Source organism: Anser cygnoides, chromosome 3 (genome assembly GCF_040182565.1).
Source record: "Anser cygnoides isolate HZ-2024a breed goose chromosome 3, Taihu_goose_T2T_genome, whole genome shotgun sequence".
NCBI classification, from domain to species: Eukaryota; Metazoa; Chordata; class Aves; order Anseriformes; family Anatidae; genus Anser; species Anser cygnoides.
In genome coordinates, this window is record NC_089875.1 from 75,418,919 (window position 1) to 75,445,435 (window position 26,517).

The window sequence follows — 26,517 nt, forward strand, 5'->3', positions numbered from 1 at the left end:
TGCAGGCTGCATAAGATACGAACTACAGGATTATATTGTATTATGACATGACTTGGCTGATGTCTTGCTTGTAAAAGGCAGTAATAAAAACTAGTTTACTACCCAAATGAAATGCTGTTTCCTCTTGCTTCAGCTGTACCCACAAAAAAAAAGGGAGCACAGGGGGTCTGTAGAAGAATTCAGCTATATAAAAGTCTGCTAAAACCTTTTCAAAGTACATAAAGATTTTAATTCTCATTCCAAAATGACTAAGAGCTCCTACATATTGCCCTCTTGTGACTACCTGGAAAGTACAATATCACATCCATAGAGAAAAGGTAGATCACTTCCTAAAGAGATAATTCATCATGTCACCTGCTACCATATCCCCCTGCTCCATAAGTTATTTTTATTGACCAAGGACAATGCAGGGAAAGAAAAAAAAATGCAGTAGAGATTTATTAAGCATTTTTAAAGTCTAAGAAAGTATAAAAAATCTCCCCTTTAAGCATAGTTATTGATAACTTCTCCTCCTAGAGTACAGCATGATGATAAGAAACGCCATCACTTTACTTCAGAGAAGATGGAGAAGGCAACCATCTGATGCTGCAAGCAAGTCCCTCCTCAAGCAGTTGCTGAGGAAATAGAAGGGGCTGTTTCCTAGACAATGTGACAATAGAGGAGCTTTCTTCTTCCTCCGCCTGGGGGCAATCACCTGCACACCCAGGGAAGGTCAGCTGCCCGCGCTCCTGAGGCACTCCTGGGTCACCCTGCCAGGACGGCAGCAGTAGCTGCGAGCAGCTTTCGGAGAGCGGGCTGTTGAGAAGCAGGCAGCAAAGCAATCTGCAGGTTTTATGGAGCTGTCAGACTTCTTGTGGGATGGATCATGCCCCCAGATAGGTGCATATAAGGTGTCCCCATAAATCTGGCAGTGTGCATAAGAAGGTTGTTTACACCCTGCCAGAAGCTCGTGCTGCCCGGTTTTGCGGCTGAGCATTGGGTCAAACCCAGAGATGTCGGCCAAGACGTGCAGCTTCCTGCCCTGCTCGGCCGGAGCAAACCCCGCGCTTGTGCTGCTCATTCACAGCTGGCTATTGCCGGCTGCACGGCCAGGTGCTGTGGCAGAGCACTGGCCCCTTCCCAGGCCCAGGGCCATGAATCCTCCTGCAGCTCTTCAGGTCTGACGCTGGATTTCTGAGCCTCGCCGCTGGATTTCTGAGCCTCGCCGCTGGCTCTTGCATGAGCTCACCTTTAAGTATGGCCTTTATATCTTGTCATGCTGACACAAAGAATAGTGTTGGTTAAATTTTTTTCTTGCATCTGTTATGTCATTTGACCTTTTACAAATAGCTGTTTTATATAAATACCACGGATTATTTTAAATATATTGAAGAGTGGTCTGATCGCTCGAGTGGCTGATTCAAAGCCTGCAAGCCAGCGCTCGCCTCCCCTCGACATGCAGTGGTTTAGCCATTTTAGTGTTGTCTCACTTCAATCTCTCATCCAGGTCTGATTTTCAAAGAGGAATGCCAACCATTTTTAGAAATGAGACTACACTCTGTGTAGTCACCATGTGGCAGGCTAAAAATTAAGGCTAACAAAATTGCCTTCACCTTAAGAATCTTTACCTAAGTCATTCCCTACGCTAAGGCTTTTCTAAGGCTTATTAAAAAGGATTTCAAAGGCAGGCTGCTTCACTGGATCTAGGTCTTAGTTTTGACCATTTTGCCTTTTTATGCCATGCTTCAAATATATGCTTCTGTAAAGTGCAGCACTAAATACATTCATAACGCAGATTTAGAAGGTCATTTGGAGTCTCAGTCTTACAATGCTAGAGAATATTTGATGTAGAGTTTATTGAATTAAAATTAAAAATATGCTATCAGAACTGTTCCTTGGTGACCTGTATGTCGTGGAGAATTATGATGACTTGACTGTAGCTTGCAACTAATTACAACTCATAAAGTATCTTAGAGATATGCCATCAAAATGTACTCACTTTCTTCCTTCTTTTACGATGAAGATTAGGAGGAACCTATTTTAAATGATCTAATATTGATTTATTAGAATCATGTAATCTTGACAGATAAATAGATCAAATACAAAGCTTCAGCAATTCTTCTTTTATGATATTTATATTTCTCTGTCCCAATGCAGAGTAAACATAGTAGGAAATTTATGCCTAAGGAAACCAGGGATGAATCTGAATAAGAAGTGGTTGGGCACTTTCAGCTCCACCTAAGTACAAAGAGCAAAAAGAGAAAAAATGAGAATCAGCATTGCCTCAGTTTTGCCAGTAAAGACATCTCTCAAAAGATACAGCTAAAATTAGACAAGTTGTAGAATACCATATGCAGAGCACGTCTGAAAGGTAATTATTTGGAGTGTCACTGCAAAAACCTTTACATGTTTAATTAGCTACAAGAACCTTCATATATATTTGATCAGATTTATAAAAAGATTTTTCTCTCTAAAGTAATAGATATAAAAATAAGTGCTGCAACCAGACGATGAAGTTTTGAATATATGTAACTCAGGATAGCATTGGGTTAAACTGTTCTGGCTGTTTGTTTTCTCACGTTTTAGGAGAATTAATTGTCCCAAAAGCTCATGCATCTTCTTCCATGGAAAACACGGATCCAGAAACCTTAAATAAAGAGCTTTCCTGGGAAAGCAAGTTCACCGAGGCGTTAACGAGGGCCCCAAGCCTTCTGCCTGGGGCACAACAGGTTGCTCCATCCCTTTAGTCCTGGGGAGGTTCATGTGGGAGCACGGCTCCGCTGCGTGATGAGCTACCGGGGACCTCAGAGCTGGCCACCAGCAAGCGCACCGGGTCCTCCAGGCTTCTTAGTTAAAAGATACGCATTGCTCCAGCATCAGCTATTGATAAACAGCTTCTGCAACACCAGGAGCCACACACGGGATAGATACGCTGTGATGTTATATATATTGGTAACCGGTAAGTCGGTCTCATTCAGTCAATAAACTCTACCTCCCCTAGACACAAGGTGATCGCCGGAACAAATTTATGGCCAGAGCACTGAGGGGGTTACGTGCTGACACCGCACCAGCGCGTTTAACCATATTCTCGGTGAGGCATAGGCTTGTTTTTCAAGGAAATGACTGAAGACTGTATACAAACAGATGCACAAGTCAGGTAATGAAGCCAACCCTGGGTGCGCAGACCTCCCCGATGCATTCCAGAGCAAAGAGCAGGTGACAGCGAGGCAAACTGCGTTTTTATTTGCAAACCGGCGGCCCCAGGCGCTCTACCCCGAGGCAGCGGCACAGAAGAAGTTGGGGAGATGCCGCCCAGCCGCCGGCTCTGCCCTCCCCGCGGGGACACCGCCACAGCGGCTCCCGCCCGCCCCTCGGAGCCCCTCAGCGGGGACCCCGGGGCCGGAGCCGGGAGCCCCTCAGCGGGGGGACCCCGCAGCCCCCCGGGGCCGCCGGGAGGCGCCTGCGCGCTGCGGCCGCTCGGTGCCGGCCCCGCGCCTGGCGCCGCCCGCAGCCCGCCGGCGGCCGCTGCCTATTTTAGTCACAGCGCCGGGACGGGGCCGCCGCGGGGCCGGGGGACGGGACGGGACCGGCCGGGACGGCGCCTGCCGCCGGGGGCTGCGGGGAGCGACCCCGCTCCGTCCGTCCCGTCTGGCCCGTCCCGAAGCGTCCCGAAGCGGCGGGGAGACTTTGCCGAGGGCGCCCGGCAGGGGGCCCGGGGACAGGTAAGGGGCCGGGCACCGGGCACCGGGCACAGCGGGCGCTGCCCTCGGGCGAGCCGTCGGGGCGGGCGGCAGCCGCGGCGCTGCCGGGGGTCGCGTCCCCGGTCCCCGTCCCCGTCCCCGGTTTCGGAGGAGCGCGGCTCGCCCCAGAACCGCCTCCTGCCGGGGGGGCGGTGTGCGAGCGCAGCCGGCCCCCGAGCGCCTGGGTTCGGCCTGGGTAACGAGGCGAAGAGCTTCGCGTCGCCTCCAAAATGCCGCCTTCGGTGGCACGTTGCCTCGCTCGTCCTCTCCTGAGAGGTCTGCCCGAAATAAGGCTCCTCGTCCTATGTATATAGCAGGTTTGGGGGGTATTTCCTATGAAGCGTGGCTTCTGGTTTCTCTGGGGGTGCGGACGCAGCCTGTTTAGCCAGTGTCCAACTCGGGAACTGTCTGGGCTTCCGCAAAATCAGCTCGGGGGCCAGAGACTCCTTCAGCTTACCCTCGGTTTGCCTCATTGACTGCAGTTGCTTGATTCTGCTCTCTCCCCGTCACCAAACGGCAAGAAGAGATGAACCCTGAAATTAAGATCTGTTTTGTATGCGCAGTTGTTTCTTCACAACGGAACATCTACAGAAGATACAAAACACTTTTTTTTTTTTCCCCCAAGCTATAATATTTTTTTCCAAACATATTTTTCCAAACCGTCATGTTTTACCACAGTTTCTTCAGCTGTTCCGTAAAGCTTTGTGTGCATTTAGGCTGTCAGTCACTTTATGGGCAAACATTTGATGTAGCTGATCTCGTGTAATACTGCATCACGGACCACCTGGCAGTGTTATAAAGATGTCACTGATGAAATCTGGCTTCCAGAAATCGGGCTGCGTGCCACTCTGTTGATTAATAGCAATATGGTTGTGTATGCACAAGTAAAAATGCCTTCACTGACCACGGTGAAGTAAGAAATGGTCTCCATGTCCGCAGAACTGTTGCTGTTCGGGCTTTGCACAAAGTTCTGCGCAGTGCCAGTTAATAAACTAGATAAATTCCAAGCGGGTGTTTTTAAGAAAGTGTCTCGCTTGCAAAATAGCAAGTACGCTGTAATAAGGAGAATAGATGTTAAAACAGAATGAAGTACGATACTGGTTAATTCTGAAGGCAAATTTTGTTGCAGGAAAACCTTTTGTGATTAAAGTTGAGAACAAAGTTTATTAAGGATTCAAGAAAAGGCTTGTTAGCTGAAACTGCATTTAATCATCGCATTAAGTGCGCAGGCTCTTCAGAGATGAGATTTTATTTTACCACAAAAGCGTGTTACACAGCCTCGCAAAAGTGAACTGGGATCGGTGCCGCTGGGTGAGCACGTAGTGCATGTCATTGGGTACGCCTCTGCTGCTCAGACAAAGCCTGCTATTGTGTGGCGAGCACAGCCTCAGTTTGTGATGAGGTTGCTCTATGAGACTGAGAGTATTCGGACTCGCCTAGGTGGAAGAGTGATGAAAGTGGTGCTAAGCCAGTGCTCTGGGCACGCTGCTGTTTTGCGGCGCAGTTTTGCATGTAAAGCCACGTGACGCTTGCCCCAGTAAAGCACAAACTGGACTGGTCACTCAAAACCCTGAGCCCTCCAGTAGAGATAAATAATTTCAGCAGCTCTGCTACCTTGGACCATTTCATTCTGTTTTATTTACAGTGTTTCATGACTCAGCGTGCTGTGTATCTGTTCGAATGCGTGGTTGATGGCACTACTCCGTAATCCTGTTTTACGTCCAGGTGTAGTGTGATGAAGCGAGCCCCTGTGTTTATTTCTTTTTTGGGAAACGAGGTTCGTGTCACGTGGCTGGTTACAGGGGAGTGCATTCCCGGCCAAAGGCACTGCTGCACCGCACAAACTCACTCACACTGAAGTCTGCAGGGTTCAGCCGTAGTTCATTAGCACAGTTTTAAAGCGCTTGTGAAATACGCGTTGTGGTTGTTTCCTCTGTTATTAATTTAAAAGTCGAACCGTAGAAAATCTTAAACTTGTGCTTCACTTGGGTGTATTTATTAGAAAACGCAATAAAACAGAACCACTGAATTATTACTTGTCCAGTGCTGTTCAGCAGCATACAAGTCTTGCACAAATCTGTGCAAGTGCCAACAATCTATAGTTAAAATGTAAAATTTTTCCAACTGCCCTTCCATATTCATGTTTCCTAGGAGCTGAAGAGCTTAGGAAAAAAAAAAAAAGAGAGAAAGGAGGGGAAATTATTTGTCATGAATACCACATGTACTTACTTTTCATCAGTTCTGATTCAGATTGGAAGAAAATCTGTCATTTCTTCCATGTCAGATACCATCTAGAGCAAAAAATAGACAGCATCCTCAGTACTGGCTTTGCAGCCACAGAGGATTGCACTGTATATTTTACAGTGATAAACGAGCAATCGTTCAAGTACTGTAATCTGTGTATAGTAGGCTGGTCTTTAAATATTTAAAGACTAAATAATAGCGGCTTCGCTGTATGCAGTGCTCCTAATGAACCTTAAACTACTCTGTGTTGCTGTGGGTTTTCTCCCTCTCCCTCGCAGCCCTCCCCCCTCGCCCCCCCAGCTTTTTTCCACTTCTAGAAAGGACTAGTGAGGATTTATCTGAGCCAAGCGTAAGCAGCAGCAGGCCTTTCCAGCCGCGCAGAACCAGCTGAATGAACCCCGAGCCCCGCCGAAGGGCCCCTGTGGGAGCGCTCCGCCTCGCAAATGGCGGCCCCGCGGCCCCGCTCAGCCCCACAGCGGCCGGGCCCAGGTGCCGGGGGCCTGCAGCCACCAGCCTCCAGTGCCCGCCTGAGCCCCTGGGTGCCATAGCAAGGTGGCAGCCGAATGATGGCCGCTTTTGGTTGACAGCTGTGACCGCGGGAGCCTAAATTCTGCCAGGCTGGAGCAGGGTTTGGGCCCAGAAAAGCCCCACTTGGCGGCACTGAAACGCTTGGAAGTGCCCCAGCTGCTTGTTTGGGTCCGGCAGGCCAGGCAGGGATGAGACACAGGATGCCTTCCTCAGCCCAAGGCAGTGCAAATCCATCATCCCTGCTCCCACGGGGAGCCCTGAGGGACGCGGGGCGGCTCGCGCGGGTGGGTCGCTCCCTGCCCGTCCTGCTGGAGCTGTGGTGGTGCGCAGAAAAGGGACCGAGACAGGGAGAACCGTGCTGCGGGCGCTCTTCATGCTGTGATGAGGGCGCTCACCTGGAAAGTGGGATCCTGAGGCTTGGATGCCAGCTGCATGTATCATGTTAAAGCATTTAGTGGTAAAAGGTCCCGTTCTTCGGGAAACATCGCCACAGGGAGGGATTCTGGCTCCACGCGGATGAAAGCTTCTGCTAGAGGGTCTACACGAGGAATAATTTCAGAGACCTACCTGTGTTTGGTGCTTTCTGTTGGGTAAAGTAGTTATGTAGTTGGTATCTAAGGTAGGCTTCTAGATTTCACTAGCTAGACCAGCTACACAGCTTTGTAGTCATCATTTGCACATCATTGCAATCATCTAGTCTGACTTTCAGTAGAACAAAAAATGGAATTAGAGTAAATCAGTTCATTTTTTTACTAATAGCATATCCAGATTTATTTTAGGTGTCAGTCAGAATCCTGATTTCTTTAATTTCATAAATTCTTTTCATAGGCAAAGGGAATTTTCAAAGTCATTCCAATGATTAAGTTTTCTACCTATACTTGCATATCCTTGCAATCTGAGTATATCTAGTTTTACAGTGACTGGTTATCTTGGTAGTTTTGTCTTTCGGATCAGGTAGTCCTTTTCTTCCTCATCCTTCTTCCTCCTCATTCTACCTCCTAAATAGATGTTATCAGTTGTGATGAAGTTACGGTAGCCTTCTCCGCATTGCGGAGGCTGCATTTTCTTGGGAAAACAGTGTTTTCCGGTATTATAGTTACTGCTTTCTCTAGGATAGAGACACTCACGAAGTGTAAGGTAAGCTGGGATGTGAGCTTGTGGTGTTAGTTGCTGTCCTGATTGCTGTATGCACGTTTCAGGGGCTGTTTATCACTGAAAGCAGCGTGTTTCTCTGCCCATACTTGCCTGTGGGTGCGCAGCCATGCCTGTCTGTAGGTGCCTGGCTCCTCGGCGCACTGTGACGAGTTAGAGACTGCACTGCAATCCGGAGTTTGGTCATCTCAGTCCCTTTGGGCATCTAACCCTACGTGAGCAACCGCTGAAGGAAAATAGCTGGGGGAAAGCGTGCTACTTAAACAACCATCAAGAGAAATGCGTGGCAGTAGCGGAGCAGAGAGTGGTTTCCAGAAACCTAATGGAACTGGAAGAAAGCGATACGTTAATAGACCTGCTGAACAAAGCGCTGTTGCATTACGTTGGAGGAAGTACTTGCTAAAATTAATGAGCAGCTTCTCTTCATATGCCTAAAAGACGGCCAGATGGGATGAAATGTCCCAGCCTGGGTGGGGTGCTCAGGGCTCAGCCCTCTGGAAGCCGGGGCCATGGGGTGCGCCTCTCCTGGCTCGGGGAGACCCCCAGCTCCTGTCTGTATGGCTGGGGCAGGTGCTGTGACTGCAGATCCAGTCTGCACCGTAGATGGCTAAAATAGTCACGACAAAGCCTGCTAAACGCAGCACAATCTCCCTTTGAACATAGAAATGTATATGCTGGAACATCTTCCCTTTTGGTGGCGAGGCTGTAGCCAGCAATGCGGGTCAGCCGGGCTGGTTGCAGGGTCAGCATGTGCGGCTCCACCTCTGGTCAGCTTGTACAGTGCGCATCCTGAGGGCTTCCTGCCCCAGTACAGAGGGTGAGACAGCAAAGGAGCAGGGCCTTCCAGCTCCGGACAGCTTCACTTTTGACTAAATTAAAAAGACGAAAGAGAAGACTTGCTTGTGGCCTCAGGTGGTTTGGGTCTCCTTGGTTTTTGTTTCAGAAATGATCGTGACCCAAACACAGTAACTAGCACTCAGTGCTTCTCAGAATTGACTTTTGGGTCGTCGATGGCAAATACGGGGTGAAGCACGTGGTTCTCAAGTAAATTGCAATTTACGTAATCGGTATTTCTCTGTGGGAATGCTGCAGTGAATGGGGGAAATGCCCATTTCAGGAGATCATACAATGTGCCTGCAAATTCCAACATAATCATTCTGCTTTGGCTATTTTAATATTCTGTTCATACGAAGTTTTCAGTTGCTGGCTAGCACTTATCTTAGAGAATATACTTGAGCTGCTCCATTTACTGCCTTGAAGCTGCAGCAAACCCCTTAATTTTATCTCTGTCTGAGGACAGCTTAGTCCTTTCAGAAAAGCTGTCAGTTGTTGCAAGTCCTTGCCGTTGAATGTTGCTCCCATCTCCAGTCAGGGCTGATTTTTCTCCACGTTTGAGAAGGAAAGACTTGTGGTGGGGTAAAACACCCAGAAACCTTTCAGCAGTCCCGCCTGTGCTCACGGGGTATGGCTTCTTTCTGGGCTGGGAGATCTCGTCTGGGCATCTCTGGCTCCAGCAGCCCGCAGCCACCACGTCTGTGTTATTCTGAGCGTGGTAGCCACGTAGCTGGGGCAGCAGCAAGGCTTGGGGACACACCTGTGTGTCAGTTTTTTTTTTCCTCTGGAAGGGAAAGAGTAAAAAGTACCAGACGTTTATGTGGGGAAGATGCAGTTCTCCACGTTCTCCCTGCCATGCCTGCAGTAGGTGAACGGATTAATTACAGTGACTGGCCTGAAGCCCTGCAGAGTGTAAATCCTGGACTTACAGGAACTCTTAAAAAAAAAAAAAGCAAATGTGAAAGGCCTTATCTAGCGTTAAATATCAGTCAGAATTTAAAAATAATTCTTTGCTTAGGTCCATCCATACTATTCCCTCTGCTCAGTTAATACTTCCTAAGAAATACTGTCAACAATTTTTGGCTTGCAAATCTTAGGTACTTTCTCGATTCAAATAAGTGAATCCCCTCTTTCTGCCTGTAGTTTACCTGCAGTAAGCATGTCTGCTCTTCGCCATAGCCCTGAGAAAGCAGCTGCATCGAGCAGTCGTCTTCTCCGGTGTTTCCAGAGGGTTTGTTTTTTGCCTGCCTGACTCCAGTAGCTCGGGAGAGTGCTGTGTTGGTGAGGCTGTGCTCTGTGCTAATGTTTGCCCTCCTCGTGTCTGGATGGAGAGAGGTCCTCTGCAGCCTGGGTGGTGCTGTAGCACAGTACTTTACCATGAATGTTCCCGTTGTGCACAACTTCTGAAAGAAAGGGGAATTTTGCATGCAGTGGTTTAGATGTAAATGTCCCGTTCCAAAAATAAACAGTTATAAATACAGGACGTTTTTTCAGGGGCTTTGTTTCTGTGTATGGTGACCCTCTATCTGTGTCCCAGTGGTACGCTGTTCTCCTGGGTGTCTTTTTGACCCATTGTGTCACAAGCAGATGTTTTACAGCAATGCTCTGAGCTGTAGTGCCGGTGGGCTGCGAATGCTGTAAGTGGATTGGAAATTGGGCATAAATTTTGTGAAATTATTGCAATGTCATGCAACTTTTCATGAAAAAAGATGTTGGAAATGGAAGGTAGATTGCAGTACAAATCCGCGTTTATCTTGGTGTCATGTGCGCTGTTCCCATGTAACATCTCAGTCATGATACCATTCAAAACACTGAATTTTATGTAGAAAGTAGGATCTTGATGACAACTGGTTGGAGCAAAATGCTGGCAATGGAAAAGTATTAACAGTAACCTGAAATCACTGTTACCAGTGATGGTATTTCAAAAGAACAAAAACTTGTGCGGCTGACTTTGCCAGTGCAGTGGAAAACCCAAGTGGATTCAGAACTGGAGGCCTGCAAACTGCTTGTCCTGCACTTACTTTACTTTCTTTCCATTCAGAAATCTTACCCCTTGGTCACAGAAGTGCTACCTAAAATTCCCAGCACTCTTACCATGCCTAGGGACCTGCGTTGAGGCCAGTTGGTTCTGAACTCCCATCCTCCAAGGGCTAAATCCTGTACCCAGGGGGAATCCTGTGTCGATTCTGTTGGCAGAAAAGGGTGTTTGGGTAAAGAGATAAGCACCAAAGCTTATAGCTACAAAGTACCTCGTTCTTGGGACGCTGCTTCTTCCACCAAAGTAGGATATAGAGCACCTTGAATTTGGAAAGGTTCCTTTCTCTTTAGCTGTGACATTTTGATGGGTCAGTGAGTTCCCTGTCCTACTCCCAAAGCTGGAGAGGTCTCCTCCTAACCTTTTCTTCTAAACTGCCTCCTGGTTGTTCAGGATGTTGTGACTTTACCCAGCATTAATGTTTTTGAATTACGGAGTTAATGCTGAATTTTGAATAAGCTTAAAGGAAGTAAAGCTGTAGCAGCTAGGAAGTGTAGTATCATAGAATCACAGAATAACCAAGTTGGAAAGGACCCACAAGGATCATCGAGTCCGACTCCTGGTACGGCTTTGCTCTATGAATTTCTTAGATCGGTTCACTGTAAAAGAAAAAAGAAAAGCACTGAAAGCCTTGCTGAACAATACTGGGTGCTTCACTGCAGCAGTAGTACTTCTTTTAACTGTTGATGTCTGTGGCTCTTGAAAAAAAAAAAAAGTAGCTGCCTTTGGTATTCTAGTGAATCCAATAATTTAGATAGCAAGATTATGTTAGCTTCCCTGCGATTCTTCCAGGAAAAGAAACAGACATTGAAGACCTTGGTGGGTTTCAGTTCTGATTACATTACTGAAAGGTTTAGGTTCTGGCTTTGCACTTTCTACTGCTTCTAATCTCACAGTGAAATATTTATTTTTGCTTTAAAAGAGAGACAAAGAAAACTGGGCTTGATTTTATTTATTTGTTTTGCTTTTGTGCTTTTTTTTTCGTGTTTTTCAGTTGTGTGTCTTAGGTTTTATTAAACTCTTAAGAATACATTGTAATATGGTAAAAAGTAGACTTTAACATTTTACAGTGTTGAACAATAAAATTGTAGCCCTTAGCATGAAATTATGTAAAGTAGAACTTTGGACTGTTGTAAAACAGCCCTATAAATGCCTTTTGAGAAGTATTTTGCAGGATGACTTGCTTCACATCCTAATAGCACAATCTGTGTAAAGCTGCCTTTAAATTTCATAGTCTTCCTTATACATGACAGCTTTTTGCTGTCCATCCTTGGAGCAGAAAAGAGCATCCCCCACGATGCTCAGGTTTCCCTTATTGGGATGTTTGGGGACGTAGCTTGCCATCTCCAGGGACGGCTTTGCCGAGCTCATGAACGATAGCAGAAGGGCAAAGAGGGGAAGGGAATGGTTTGACCGAAATCCAGAATGACATGGAGGAAGTGGGCAAGGGACAAAAGTTCATCGTCTCTTCTTCCCAAAGGAGGTAGGGCATTAGATGGGGCTTGCAGGCAGCAGGTTCAGGACCAGAAAATGCAACCATTTTCTCAGCAGTTAGGCTGCGGACAGACTTGTCACGGGATGCCCTGGATGTTATGTACAGGTTTACGTGGATTCAGTGGCAATTTGACAGGCTCCTGCAGTCTTTGTGTGTACAAAAACATGATCTTCACTAGAGTGATTATTAAGGTTTGATCCTGGAATCGTAGGGTTACAGGGGAAATTGAGTGATTGTAATGCAGTCTGCGGTTTTAGACAATAAAAGCTTTGATCAAGTTTAATTGATGAAAATCATTTTATAAGTAATTCGTCTTTTCTTCACTTGTCCAGATCAGATAAAACTACAGATGACACGGCCAAAGTCAAGACAACGCACGAACTGATGAGAAACAACATTGCCTTCTGAGAACATTAGCTTCCTAGTTGCTGGAAATCCTAAGTGCAACTTTACTACCAAAAGAGACCCTGACATTATGTGATCATTGAGCAGAGTTTGCAAGAATGGAAAAGCAAAGGACCCCACTGGCTGTATCACATAAATAACAATTTCAGAGATTCAGCTGAATCGAAAAATTAGTCCAGCCATGGGAGAAAATGCAAGTTTTTGGGAGAGCTTGATATATGCACATCCTACGTGCGCCACCTGGAAGCAAGAGGCAGAGGGATCTATCTACCACCTAGCTAGTATTCTCTTTGTTGTTGGCTTCATGGGTGGAAGTGGATTCTTTGGGCTTCTCTATGTCTTCAGTTTGCTTGGATTGGGCTTTCTCTGCTCTTCTGTTTGGGCTTGGCTGGATGTCTGTGCTGCTGATATATTCTCCTGGAATTTTATACTGTTTGCTATATGCTTCGTACAGTTCATTTATGTTACCTATCAAGTTCGGAGTGTTTCCTTTGACAAAGAATTCCAGGAACTCTACAGTGCTCTCTTCCAGCCTCTGGGAATTTCCTTAACCGTTTATAGGAAGATTGTCTTGTGCTGTGATGCAGAAGTGGTTACCCTGGAGAAGGAGCACTGTTACGCTATGCAAGGCAAAACACCTATTGATAAACTCTCCTTGCTTGTATCAGGCAGGTTGGTATCAGTTTGTTTGGACTTACTTACTGCAAATATCTTCCCCACCCCTTCTTGAAAATGAAAGCAAAAATGCCTCATTTGTGTATTGTTTGTTCATTTTCCAGTACAGTAGATTAAATATTAATGCAAGTAATATAAATATTGATGGGCTAAATACACTTGTCTAGGACAGCACTAGCATAGAAATGCTAAGCATAAAATCTGTAATAGCTTAAAGAAAAGCATCTTAAGTCATCCTTATTCAGAGCCCTGTATCATAGCACTTAACATGTTAGGCAGATAAAGGGACCAAACGTAGTCTTCAGGCTACATTTTGCTGTCTATCACCTAGCCGATGAACAAAGCATCTTTCTTTGTGTTGTTTTTTTTTTTTCTCTGCTAATATCATCTGAAGCAGGACTAAAATGTAGTTATGAAACTGAATATACTGAGGTAAACACAGTTTAATAGAGTGTATTGACTTTGTTATTAGATTGTGCTTGGCTGCTTTCTGGGGGCTGGGAGAAGGGAGGGAATTAGGGAGAGGAGGTCTGATAGCACCCTTCCAGGGCAGTGGGACGTAGCTGGGTCCTATCCAGACTTGCATAGCTGACTCTGCAGTTACTGTGTGCTGTGACCCTTCATTAGACCCTGAGGCACTAAATCCATCTGCTCGTGTCCCTGCTTACCAGAGACCCGCCTAGCAACCTTGCTGATGCTTTCCTGAGGGGAAATACTCGCTGGCATACTGCATGCAGAGTGGTTCCGGGCCACCACGAGGGTAGATGGGATACCCAGCACTGATGGCTGTGGTCTGGGCTTGATGGGACACTTTGTAGGTGCGTTTTGGCAGCCTGCTTGCATGGACAGAAGGAACCTGTGAGCAGCTTGAAATTCAGCTGGTTTAGTACTACTGGCAGTGAGCAATACGGATCGTAAGCAGTTAGCTTTGCTGAAACCCGAGTTTGGAGCATTCTTGGGAGCTGTCTAGAAGGCACCATGTGGAGGTTGCTTTTGGTCATGGTCATAGCGAAGGGGAGGCGTCCAGCCTTCTGCATGCCCAGCTGCTCAGTCACCATGCAGGGAATTCCTGTTAGGCTCCTTCACGCAGTGTAGGGCTGCTGCTTGCGCTTTTGCAAGAAATGCTGATCTTGGTGTAGAGCAGATGTAAAAAGGGGACACCTACAGCTTGCTTCAAGGTTCAAACGAACATTTCCTGCTCCTGGCCTTCAAACTTAAATATGGCTTTAGAAAAAAGTTCAAAGCAAAGTTTTCTTTAGCATCTGCAGAAGGCCACGCAGAGATGCTATATGTCCATCCTGGCTCCTGGCTCCAGAGACAGTTGTTATGTGGCAATTTAATTCCTCTTCAACACAGAGCCCTGCATAACACGTGGCACGGGGAACTCCCACACCACATTCCCTGCCTTTGCCACTTTGTTCCCTCCAAAATGCGTGTTTGCCATACCTGTGGCTTTCAAGCGGAAGAGGCAACTGGTGCTATGAGCATTGATCTTTCACCTCGCAAGCGCACGCTAGCCTTTTCATGACCAAGCTTGCTTGTTGCTACACAGACCTGCCCAGAGAGGATAGCATGACCTGAAAAAGTTTGAATTTCAGCCGCACAATTGCCTTGTATTCTCACTCCACTAGTCTGATCCAGCTGGGTTCAAAAAATATGATGGGGGTAGTGTTGGCCAGTGGTTGGTTGTTCATGCTATCAAACCTACATTTGAACTCCTCACCTAGTAGAAATAACACACTGTTGTTGCAGTCATTGCTGCTGTACACATAGTACTAACAAATTAACACATCTTATCTCGGTAGGATCAGAGTGACAGTTGATGGGGAGTTTCTGCATTATATTTTTCCTCTTCAATTTCTGGATTCTCCTGAATGGGATTCACTGAGGCCCACAGAAGAGGGAATTTTCCAGGTAAAAGTGGAGGGGTTTTTTTGAGTACTAGAAAAAATGCTCAAGTACTAATTGGTTTGGAAATAACTTCCTTTACTTGTGGGTGTTGTTTGTGAAATCAAACATCTGGCACTCCGCTGTTTTGGGGAGGGATGTCCTCTACCCATTGAACTGGTCATGCTGTTTGTAGCCTCTTTCTGTTTGCAGCTCGTTGTTATGACAAACGAGCTTTTCCTAAAAGCTAATCCGAGAGGTAGACTCTTGTTTGCTGTGCTAGAATAGCTAAAATACCTAAAATACCTGAGAAACCACGCACATCCACAGGAGATGCTTCACCCACACCCACAGGAGGTGAAATTCAGAGCATGCCGGCAGGGAGCCTAGTGCCTGCAGTACAGTGAGGGGCACGGCGTCCATCCAGGCTGCCACCCTGTAACCTGTGAGCCACTGCACTGCTGTCCCTTGGCAGGCTTCGGGGTGACAAGCTGGCCCCTTCTGGTGCCGGGCCAGTGGCATTTGTAGAGAGCTTTCTTTAGACCTGCCTCGCCAGCGTCAGCTGCTGAGAGCAGAGTAGGGGTGCACGGAGCCAAAGCAGGGCATGCCAGCGTCCCGCTCCCCGCTTCGGCTGCTGTGCCCGATCGTCCTCCTCACCACAGCCAGCGAGGCCTGGTCGGGGGCATCCCCTCCCCGTCACCCCTCTCGCTTGCCTTTTGCAGCCTCGCACAGCTCTCTAGCTGGATTAAACCGGCTTTAGCTGCAGGAGATGCAACGAAACATCAGAATTAGCTAATTTTAATTTTCTGTTCTATAGGTAACGCTTACAGCAGAGACAGATTGTCGATATGTGGCCTGGAGGAGAAAGAAGCTGTACTTGCTGTTTGCTAAGCACCGTTTCATCTCACGCCTCTTCTCAATTTTAATCGGGAGCGACATTGCCGAAAAACTGTATGCTCTGAACGACAGGGTGCACGTGGGGAAGGGGTTTAGGTACGACATTCGCTTGCCAAACTTCTACCACGTTTCGCTCCCTGAGACGCCCCCGGTGCCACCTCCGCGCCGCCTGCAGAGGAGGTCCCCCGGGCGGCTGCGGCCGGGGGTCCCAAACTGCAACTCCTCCAGGAAGCAATAGCGGGGAGGAATGTGCTCCCCTGATCATTCCCAAAGCCCCCCCGAGCACAAAGAGGGGACGTGGCGGAGCGGGAGGATGAAGCAGAATGAGACGTAGTGACGCCAAAACTGACTGAGAAGTGCCATTTACTTTAGCCGAAGTAGCTTGAATTCTCCCTGTAGAGCCAGCTGGTTGGCTTGTGCATTCTGACTACTTGTGCAATATGTTTAGTTTCTGTGGGTTCTTCTGTTAGCCTTCTTACTTTGGGAGGAAAACAAATCACGATAGGCTGAAGTTTTATTGTAATTGTGGTGGCCTCTGTGTTGTGTTAAAAACAAAGCAAAACGAAAAACCCAACACAGTATCTGTGTTTATACTTTCTCAAAATTACTTGCCAGTAATGAAATGCACAGTTCTACCTTAATGCAAACAAGTAAGCTGTCTTCAAAGCACAGCAACCTGCTTGTAACATTCGATTTATGCCATGTGAACCTTGTCTCAATTAACATGAAGAATATTACAGGAAGAGACTAATTGTATTGTTCTTCTTTTTGAAGAAGTGATTTTGAAATGCACAGCAAGATTCTTAAAGCAAACAAACAAGAGAAAACAACAAATCCTGTCCCACGAGTGATTGCTTTCTCTCAGGCTGTCCTGAAAGGACATTGTGTGAAAACAAACGTCAGTGTAATTGCTGGCACTGGAGAAGTAACGCAGCTACAATTGCTGCAAATACATGCTAGGGAAATGATTGTGCAGTGTTTCTAACAGAACGTAATGCTACAGAACCTGGACTTCCAAGGTGTAAGTGCCATTCACAACATGTACAATAAATATTGTTAATCAATCAACTGCCAAACCATTGGAGTTTGTTTTACAATATCCTTTTTAGCCAGGTTTGTCAGGTAGAAATTAATTAAGAAACAGCTGCAGCTACAAATACCATCTTTAGCTGAAGCATTCCTGTTTAGCTTCCAGAGTCACTTCTCTGTGCCTATGAAATTCTTGATTTAAAAAGTATTCTCTCTGAAAATCGGTTTTAATAACATAAGGGAGCACCAGCTCAAGCTTCGGTGGGAGAAAGCTGATTTTGAACCTTGAGGTCACTGTGCCTTTGGGGGGAAGTGTTTGAATGTCTTTTCTAACTCACCTTCCAGATGCATGCCAGTAATCAGAAAATAAGAAGCATTACTATTTTATGAGACCATATTGCTGCTTGATAGATCTTGAGATAGATCACATTTTTAATATTTAAAATCCAAAATTGCTGGACTGTTTGGTAGGACAACTGCTGTATGCTTGTGTTTGTGCAGGTGCATATATGAGTTCAGATCTTGAGTGCTGGTGCTGGAGGGCTTAAAACAATGCTAAAACCTCATTCTCGAAAGGTAATCAGGCAGTGGACATTTAACAACGCTATTAGAAGTGATCTGAACAGCCCTGTTTGAATGGCCTTCGGTGTAGAACAGTGTTGTCTAAGCTTTGCCTTTATCTTTATATCCCTTTCTCGGAGACATCAGTAATCTGCCAGACATTAGTATAGCATGTAACGCGGTAATCCCTAAATCCTGCTAATAACCCTTCCACATTATGTATTCCGTGTTTGTTACCGACTGTGTGAAGTCCCTGACTTTGTCTTGGTCAAGAGAGAATTGGTAAAATGTGAAAGGAGAAGTCACTGACAGTTATTGAAGACTGGCTCAGGAAATACCTAAGGCACAAAGTACCAGAGCCTCGGAGAGGGTGTTAGGGGTCAGAGCTGTGCACCCCGGCCTGACACTTCTCCTCAGGTGGCACAGAAGGGACAGGCCAGCAGGCTGTGTGACCCTGTGGTGTGGCTCAGGAGCAGTATTCTCACATCACTTCAGCACTGCAGTTAGCATCGTGGCCTACCTGTCGGCGGAGCTCACCACCTGCAGTGGGTGAGGAGCGCATCCCTTCCCACGGATGTGGCCACCCAAGCTCTGCGCTGCACGTCCAACCTCTGCTTCACCCAGCTGAGCTCTTGCTGGTGACCATGCCACACGCTGAGGAGCTTTTACGGTCCTTTTAAATAGGTGATTCAAAGATAGACCCCCCCCCCCCCCAATCTCTCCTTCTGATAAAATGGCAAGAACTTATAAATTTATTTTGCTATAAAACGTGTTGGACCAAGATGAAGTTTATACTTGCCATTTTATGTGTTACCAGTCTACAAGCATAAAAAGGTTATAGTCTAAAAACATAAAAACTGGTATTCTAGACTAAGGCATAGTATAAAGCACTAATTAATGCTCTTCTCAGTATTCTTGAATATATAGGCTTGTCCCATGTATGTATTGTCCCATGTATATATTGGAAAACTTGCCTTAACTGAAATAGGGCCAGTATTTAATAAGCTACTGTGATCACCGTCCCCTTCAAAATAAGACCAAGGAATCATGCCCACCCAATTTCTATATCAATTGTATGTATTACATTTAAGCTATAGCTTACTGCATAGAGAGGAACCTGTTCTGCAGTGATGGGTGCTTCATTACATCCTTAGGTAATTTTTTCCTTCCTCATGACTAGCGTGTGCCTTAGTTTCAGCCTTATTTCCAGCCACAGTTTGCTCTTTGTGATGCTTTTCTCTGGTTGAATCAGTTAGTGTCAGAAATCTCTACTAGGACATGACTGAGTCAATATCTGAACATACTCTTAAGTAATCTTGTTTAGCTTTTGATACTATGCTTTTTGGGTTTTGAGTCACTTTTTAAAAATCATTTCCAGTTTTTCAGCATCTGTTTGAGTCACGACTGGCAGAACATTTCAGCTGTAGAATTCAGGGCACATATCTACAATAAAATATGTGCACACAAAGGACGGGAAGTGAGACACCAAGCCCTCTCCACCCCTGTTTTTTTTTCTATTTTATTTTGACAGTGCTCCTAAAATGTACTACAGAGAATACACTCTGGTATGTGATTCATAAAACAGTATTTTGGGAGATCTATATAATTTACCTCAGTAAAGAAGTACTCAGAATGATGTCTGTGAAATAATACAATCTTTTATGATGTCATATGAACCCACTTGTAGGTTTGTAAACATTTGGAGCAAGATGAAGCTTCGACTCGAACATCATCCCAGTTATGTCCATGTTATTACTCAGGAATAGCTGTCAGTGAGGTGATCAGGCTCCCTAATAATCGGTTTAAGTGAAAGGATAATTGCATCAGTGTGGCCTTGCGAACTGAGGACACTATCGTGAATCCTTTTCCGATCAGCAGATCTCCCAGTACTCATATTTTATGTTTTGAACAGTTCCATGTTCTTCTATAGGGTTATGTCTAGATTTGAATGTTTTTATAGGTAAGAGTGTCAGAATCTGCTGCACGTGGTTGTTTACTCATTTGTCTGCATCAGTTCATCCTCCAGAGTTTTTAGGATTGTGAACGTTGTGCTTGAATTGCCCTTCCAGCCTGCAGAAGGGTTCAAATTTCATATTACTGCACAAGCCAAAAAATACATGGCCCAGGACAGTCCGAAGAGCCAAAAAAAGTTATCCAGGAGAGGCTTTTATAAAGTTAGGATCATGGCAAATCAATTTATTGGATGCAGCAATATATTGTGAGATCTTCAAAGCGAGTCCTCCCTATCTGGGGGCGCCCCGGTGGCTGGTTGCCTGCAGTCCTTTGGCAGAACAATGCACATCTGATAAATGCCTTAAATAAGCATAGGATTGGCCTTGCGGTTATTTTGTTAGATACTACTTGCTTAACAAGCAGAAGTGTAAGTACAGGTAACAGAATTTCAGCGATGTTTTTACTCCAGCATGCAACTCTGCTCAGAACTACAGAATACCAGAGGGGATGTATCCTTCCGTACTGTTATAACTAATAATGCTAGGCAAGGCAAATTGTAAATGCTTAATGAAAAAGATGATTTGATGTGGTTGCCTGTTCTAATAGAGACTGGACATGGTGGCTGAGGAGGTCCATCCCAGTCCTACATTTTTAAGAATTAATTGCCCGGCAACAAACCAGCAAATGTGGCAGAGGGATCAAAGGGAACTCTGTAATGGAATGGAAATAATTGTGTCAAACTATACACATACATATGACCTCCTCTAGGATAACGCTGGGAAAGCTGGATACATGCTTGGATGATGTATAGTTTCACCACACCTCAAAAAAAGGCAGATGCTTGCAGTAATTAAGTAATATGTTGATGATAACTTCCAGCAAAAAAAAAGCACTCTATGGTATTTAAATATTGTAAATGATAAATATAATATGCATTTGGGCTCAATATACATGAAAAATTAAAATACAGTGTTGTACTGCTCACATAAACAGGTCTTGCAAACCATCTGTTAAAAATTAAATGAATCCATAAGCTATTTAGATAAAACTATTTAAACAGAAGAAATGGAAATAAATATATATTTGCTGAATTCACATTAACAGATAAAATATTTTTCTTCCTCTCTATTCCTCTTAATATTTGAGTGCATATTCTTCTGCCCCGAAGTATTACAGCATTACAGATTTTTCTACAGTAGAACAAAGTAAATACTTTATTAAGCTGATTTGTTAATCTCTCTTGAAAATACTTGTTGTGCTTACATTAATATGCATAAAAATATAATAGGTTCGGGTTTTCCAAGGGAAAGCAGCCATTTCATTTTTTTCACTGTTTGTCCAAATCACATTAACTTTTCTGTCTGGTAGATTTTTGTGGCTCTGCAGTTTCTGCTTAATCTCCTGGGGCAGAGGGCAGAGGCAGTACGAGCTGCAGCGTGCCTTCTGGTGAAGTTGTCAGAATTGGTTATAAAAAAGAGAAAGACGGCTGAGTAGCGCTTGAATGCTCTGGTATTAGTAATCTGGATTACGGGTTTGAACACATCATGTGTTAAAAGAGTAGAGTGAGCAAATAGTTTGTAATAATCCAGATTATTAATGCCAGAAATTCATACATATAGATGTGCTGAAGGACTGCTTGCTCTCTCACTGCACTATTCTAACGTTTGCAGTCTGCATCGCGTGCTCTGTGTGAGTCAAGGGAGTTAATTGAACTTAGCCTGGAAATGATGCCACCTCATCGTGGTGAATCAAGCCGTGTAGGTGGAGCTCCGTAAGCACCAGTGTGTAGGAGCAGCATCAGGAGCACATCATGTGAGGCACCCGGCCGCTGCTGGAGGCTCTGCGAGCAGCTGGAACTGCAGGGAACGCCGGCACTGGGACGGATTTGTAGGATTTGGAGCCACCTCCAAGGCCAGGGCTGGCAAAGCCCTTCTGCTGAGCAGCATTGCAGGTGGTTCTGCCAGCAGAGGGTTTTGACCCAAATCGTCGTTTGGCAAGCCACAAACATTGTCATGGACTGGGGAGAAGGTGGGGTGTTCCCAAAAGCCTGTCGGAGCAGGATCTTACAGCAGCTGTTCTGCTGTGGGTTCCCAGACAGTTTTATTCAGTTGTCTCTTCCACCACACTGTTGGTATATTGTGGGGATAGCACTATTTCCCCACATCAGTGGGGTCTTTGCAGAAAAGAAGACTAAGAAATCACTGGTGTCATGTGAATAAACAACTGCAATAAAATAATGGTGGTAGATAACTATTTGTACTGGGTCTGGTTGGGATGGAGTTGACTTTCCCTGCAGCAGCCCATGCATGCTGTGCTCTGCACTTGTAGCTGGAGCAGCGTTGGTATCACACCAGTGTTGTGTCTATTGCTGAGCAGTGCTGGCACAGCACCAGGACTGTCTCCAAACCCCCAGAGCCAGCAGGCTGGGGGTGGGGGAGAGGTGGGGAGGGGACATCACCAGGGCAGCTGACCTAAAGGGACCAAAGGGATGTCCCATGCCATGTGGTGTCACACTCAGCAATAAAAGTTGGGAAAGGGGCAGGAGAGAGGGGGCTCTCGTCATGAAGATGTCTGTCCTCCCAGACAACCACTATGGGTATCGAGGCCCTGCTTCCCAGGATGTGGCTGAATGTCTCTTCGTTGAGCCTTTTTCTTTCCTGTCATACCTTCTCCTCCCTTACCACTCTCCCTTTGAGGTGGATTTGAACTTGTCTAAAGCCAGGGGGATGTGGTAGTTTTCCAGGAGTAAGGTGTAACGGCCCCGTAGGCTGAGAAGGCCAGAAGTCCCGTTTCATGGCTCAGTGCTCTGACTGCGCTTGGCTGTGTAGGAGCGGGCAGCACCACCATCTTCTCCAGCAACCGCCTTTTATACGGGGGCGTTGGAGCAGGCCGCTCTGTGAAGGGATGTGTGCGGGCACCTACCTTTGGGAAGGGATTTGGGCTTTGTGACCCTAAGTGGACGGAGACCTGCCTGGTGCCTGGGCTCTCAGGGCTGAGATGGACATCACGCATGCTGAGCATTTCCCACCTGAGGGTTTTAGTGAACCACAGGATGCACACGGGAACATCCAGATAACCTGACTGTGGGTTTGGGCTGGTGGGGCCCAGCTGTAGGACATGGCCGCGTGGTGGGGTACTGGCAGGTACGTTATGGGGTGGGGTGAAAACCCAGCAGGTACTCCCTGTATCTGCTCATGCATGTTCTCGTGCACTGTGGTAAACGGGAAATAACGTCCCCTAAAAAAAGTGAGGTGGTCCAGTTCACCTGCTATGGTACACGAGTATGGGTATCAGCAGTTGGTGCGACGTAGCTGTTGTGCTGGAAATCTGTACCGTGCTTGGTTCGTCACCTTCATGTTAAAACCTCTGCAATTTTTAGTGAATCCAGTGGTAGCAGATGCTCTATTTTACTACAAGATTTAGCTTAGAAAAAAAATATATTTTGAATACTGATTTTGAATATGACGCAAAACTGTCCTGTTTTCCTTGATAGAAAGGTAGGGCTCTCTCAGATGACTTTTTAAGCAGCTCTCCCAAGTGAAGTGAATGGGACTTCTTAAACACCAGTCATTCAGCCCCATGCTCTGAATTTTACCAGGTCTACGTTTTCTTGTTTGGTTATGGCTTTTCAAAACATGCAGTGTCCTTTAAATATATGTGTTCATGTGTTAAAGAATTAACGAGTAATTATTAGTAGGAAAAAACCACCACAATATATATGGATATTTTAAAGAAATATGGAATATAAAACATTTTTTATATTTTTTGTGTTAAAAATTACTACTTTTACCATAGACATTGCAATTTCAGTTCTGAAACTGCTTTACATGGTGATATGCGTATTTAAGCTAATATTACATGCAAAAGCAATAATCACATATGTCTATTATGTTTGTTTATTGCAGTATGTATCCCTGTTTTTAACCCTATATAATAGGGTTTTGTTTGTTGCTTTTTTTCTTTACAGAACAAAAAATATAATAAACATTAATCAGAAGACTGGTCTTATTTATTCATTGAAATTAGAGTGCTTTTTTTTTTTAATTCTTTTTGCCTTTATTCTCAAGGATCGATCAAACAGTAGCAAGAAGCAGTTGCAGTGTGATACACCGTGGCACACTTTTTGGTAGTCATTTACAAGATGCAGAACTGAGGTCCAGCATCTGGACCTACTACAAAGCAGCAGAGCCGAAGAGTTCAGTAAATGCAGACCAGGCCCTCCTCAGCAGCTGCTCAACGCTGACTGAAATGGCAGAGGAAGCAGCTAACTCGGTCAAGAAGTTGGGTGTTTATTATCTTTTTGAGGTTTATGCTCAAAACAGGATGCATTTCGAAGACTCTTGTTTAGGACTGCTAGTCTGAACAAGTGCATCAAATGCTCCTGCTTGATATTTGAGCTACAGCAACCTGTTTCTGTGCAGTTGGACCAAACCTGTGCATTCCAGGTTTGCTTCGTGCTTTTGATCTTTTGTTCCTAGTATTTATTTTAGCTTACTTTCTTCCCAAGTATCAGTGATTATGCATTTTGTCCCCACTCTTGCTCTCATCTCATCATGTCTTTTTGTAAAGATAAATTTAACCTAAAAAAAACTATCTCATGCTCATTCTCAGTTCTTCTGAGCTAATCTATTTACTTTTTCTTCCCCCTCAGAGCATGGAATATTTTCACTCTCAAATCCTACATGCTTTCTCTGTCATTTGTTTAAATAAAGCAGTAGACTCATCTTCTGTCTCCCCTCACTTCCTCTTTTTCCTTCTTTCTTGAGTACTTGTTAACTTCTTTAATATTTCTCTTTCCTTTTCCTTTTTACTTTCCTGAGTTCTGTCTATCCTTCTGGACATGTTAAGCACTTCTCATCTAATTTTTTTGTCTTGAAATAAATTTGTAAATACTTACCAATAATGATGATTAAAAAGATCCTAGAAAACCAGTTTTTAACGATGCGTAGATATGAAGTCCTGGAAATTCAAGCCTAGCCTTCATTTCTCAAAACCAGCCACTGGCACAGCTAAAAAGGACTAATATTGCAACAAAACATTAATTGCAATTGTGCCAACACCAAAAAGCATGCGCACAGTTATGCCCCGCCAGCGTTTGCAATTCCTTTGGTTTATCCGGGCAGCCAGACAGGATAACACATTCCCACACACCTCCGCTGTGATCTGTGGCAAAGACGGATGTACTTGAGGATTTGCAGAGACACCTCTGCATTGTCACGTCCCTGAGGACTGGGTGCCCGGCTCAGGCACTGCTGCATTGCTTCATGGATGCCTCGTGGTAAATAGCAGCAGCAGCTTGCCTCCCGGACATGCGACATGCTTGGACCCAGCACTCCCAGTATTCCCAGTATCCCTCTATTTCCAGAACCAGGCAGACCCCTTCGGGATGGACCCCCCGCCCTTCCCCGCTGCCTTAGCAGCGACAGGTGCACCGTGATACATGATAAGTTTTTATAGCAGGTCTCCTTTTATTTTTTTGGTCGTCGTGTGATTCAGGCAGCCAAAGCGTAGCATAGCAGGCTCTGCAATCATCAGGCTGAGAAAATGCACTTCTGAGCAGACCGTAGGCTTGTCTATATTCACAGAAATTGTTCCCTGAGCAACTTAAATACAACTTAAACTGTCAGCATCACACATAATTGAGGAACAGAGATAACTGCTAAACGTGACTGAATAAATTGTTTACAGTGCATAGTTTGGATAACGTCAAGAGCAAACAGTTTCACTCTGCCCTTGTACCTCATGACCATGTACCCTTTGGATAAACATCGATGACAACCTGTGCATCTGCTAAAACTTGGATACTTTGGCAGATTGTTTTAGAAGACACTTGGCTCCCGGCTGATAAGTTTGCACAACCAATTACTGTACTGTCAGTCAGACACTTGAAAGCCCAAGGCTCACAGAAAGAAAGCCCTTGTTGTGGAAGGAGGAGACATGCTCCCTGCAGACGTGCCATGGGAAACACGGCCAGACTACGCTGGGATGCATCAGAAAGTGACTGTCAGAGGGGATGGGATAAAGATGCGCCAGAATGCGTATGCTCCTCCTACATATTATATAAGAAGCCCTCCAGAATATTGAAGAGTTGAGAGAGTATTTATCATTCAAAACCCCTTCAATATAAACTTGCCTGTAATAAAATGTAATTCTCAAGGATGCTTTCAGAGAAAACCCAAATCAATAATTTTTCTGTGAAAACGTGTGCAATATTTCAGTCACATGGCACATAATTTCAGCATGTGTAATGGGATTTGTCTCACTGAAATGCGGTAATTCTGAACTACACATCTAGGCTTCCTCCAGCCACCACACACGGCCAGTGTATTTCACCCCCCTTCAGACGGTTGTCAAACATACACATACAAGATTAATTATTTCCTGAGTGAGCCCCCCTGCATGGTCTGTAGAGGGAATTTTTTCCATGTAAACACCAGGCAGCCCTTCTGTGCTGTGCGGTGATGGAGCACAGGCACAGGTTGCCCACAGAGGCTGTGGGGTTTCCCCCTTGGAGATTCGCAACAGCCACCACATGGTCCTGGGCAAGCAGCTCTGGGTGTCCCTGCTTGAGCAGGGGGGCTGGACCAGATGGCCTCCAGAGGTCCCTGCCCACCTCAGCCCTTCTGTGACTCTGTGATTTAAAAGATTAGTTTAGAGCAGACATCTTCGAGTTTGCAGATGCTGCGGACGCTTCCTGAAACTATAAATGGAAACGTTTCATAGATCTTGCCATTGTCTCAAAATAGCTGTGTCAGCTTGGCACATCTGGGATCCAGAACTACAGCAGCTAGGTATACAAAGCATTTGTTCTCTTTAGTGAAAAAACTTTGCCTAAAAAAGGCTGTGGAATCGGAGGCGCTCATTCAGAAGAGGCAGAGCACTTGCGATCTCAGAAGCTGCTACTCAACGGTCTGCGTAGTAAAAAACCTCGCTGCACTGAGCCGAGGCACAGGAGTGGGAATTTCGTCTCCCACCTCTGCTCCTGGCCTCACGCAGGACCTCTGCCGAGCTGCGCTGCCCTGTGTATAAGCACATTTTGGTCTCCTTACAATGCATAAGAAACAGCCAAGCCCCAAGGTTCACTTACACTGTCGCAGATCACA

The 26,517-nt window shown here is 45.6% G+C and overlaps 1 protein-coding gene across 2 annotated transcripts in view; it reads left to right on the forward strand.

Moving 5' to 3' along the window:
- Positions 1 to 3,445: 3,445 nt before the first annotated feature.
- BVES (blood vessel epicardial substance) overlaps positions 3,446 to 26,517 on the forward strand; it is a 55,071-nt gene continuing 31,999 nt past the window's right edge. The window contains exons 1-3 of one of the 2 annotated variants that reach the window (XM_066994471.1): positions 3,446 to 3,701; positions 12,340 to 12,693; positions 12,921 to 13,084. In XM_066994471.1, coding sequence (XP_066850572.1) covers positions 12,994 to 13,084 — 91 coding nt within the window. In that variant the 5' untranslated portion in view covers positions 3,446 to 3,701; positions 12,340 to 12,693; positions 12,921 to 12,993. The remainder of the gene's footprint in view (positions 3,702 to 12,339; positions 12,694 to 12,920; positions 13,085 to 26,517) is intronic. The other variant, XM_066994472.1, reaches the window with a different exon arrangement.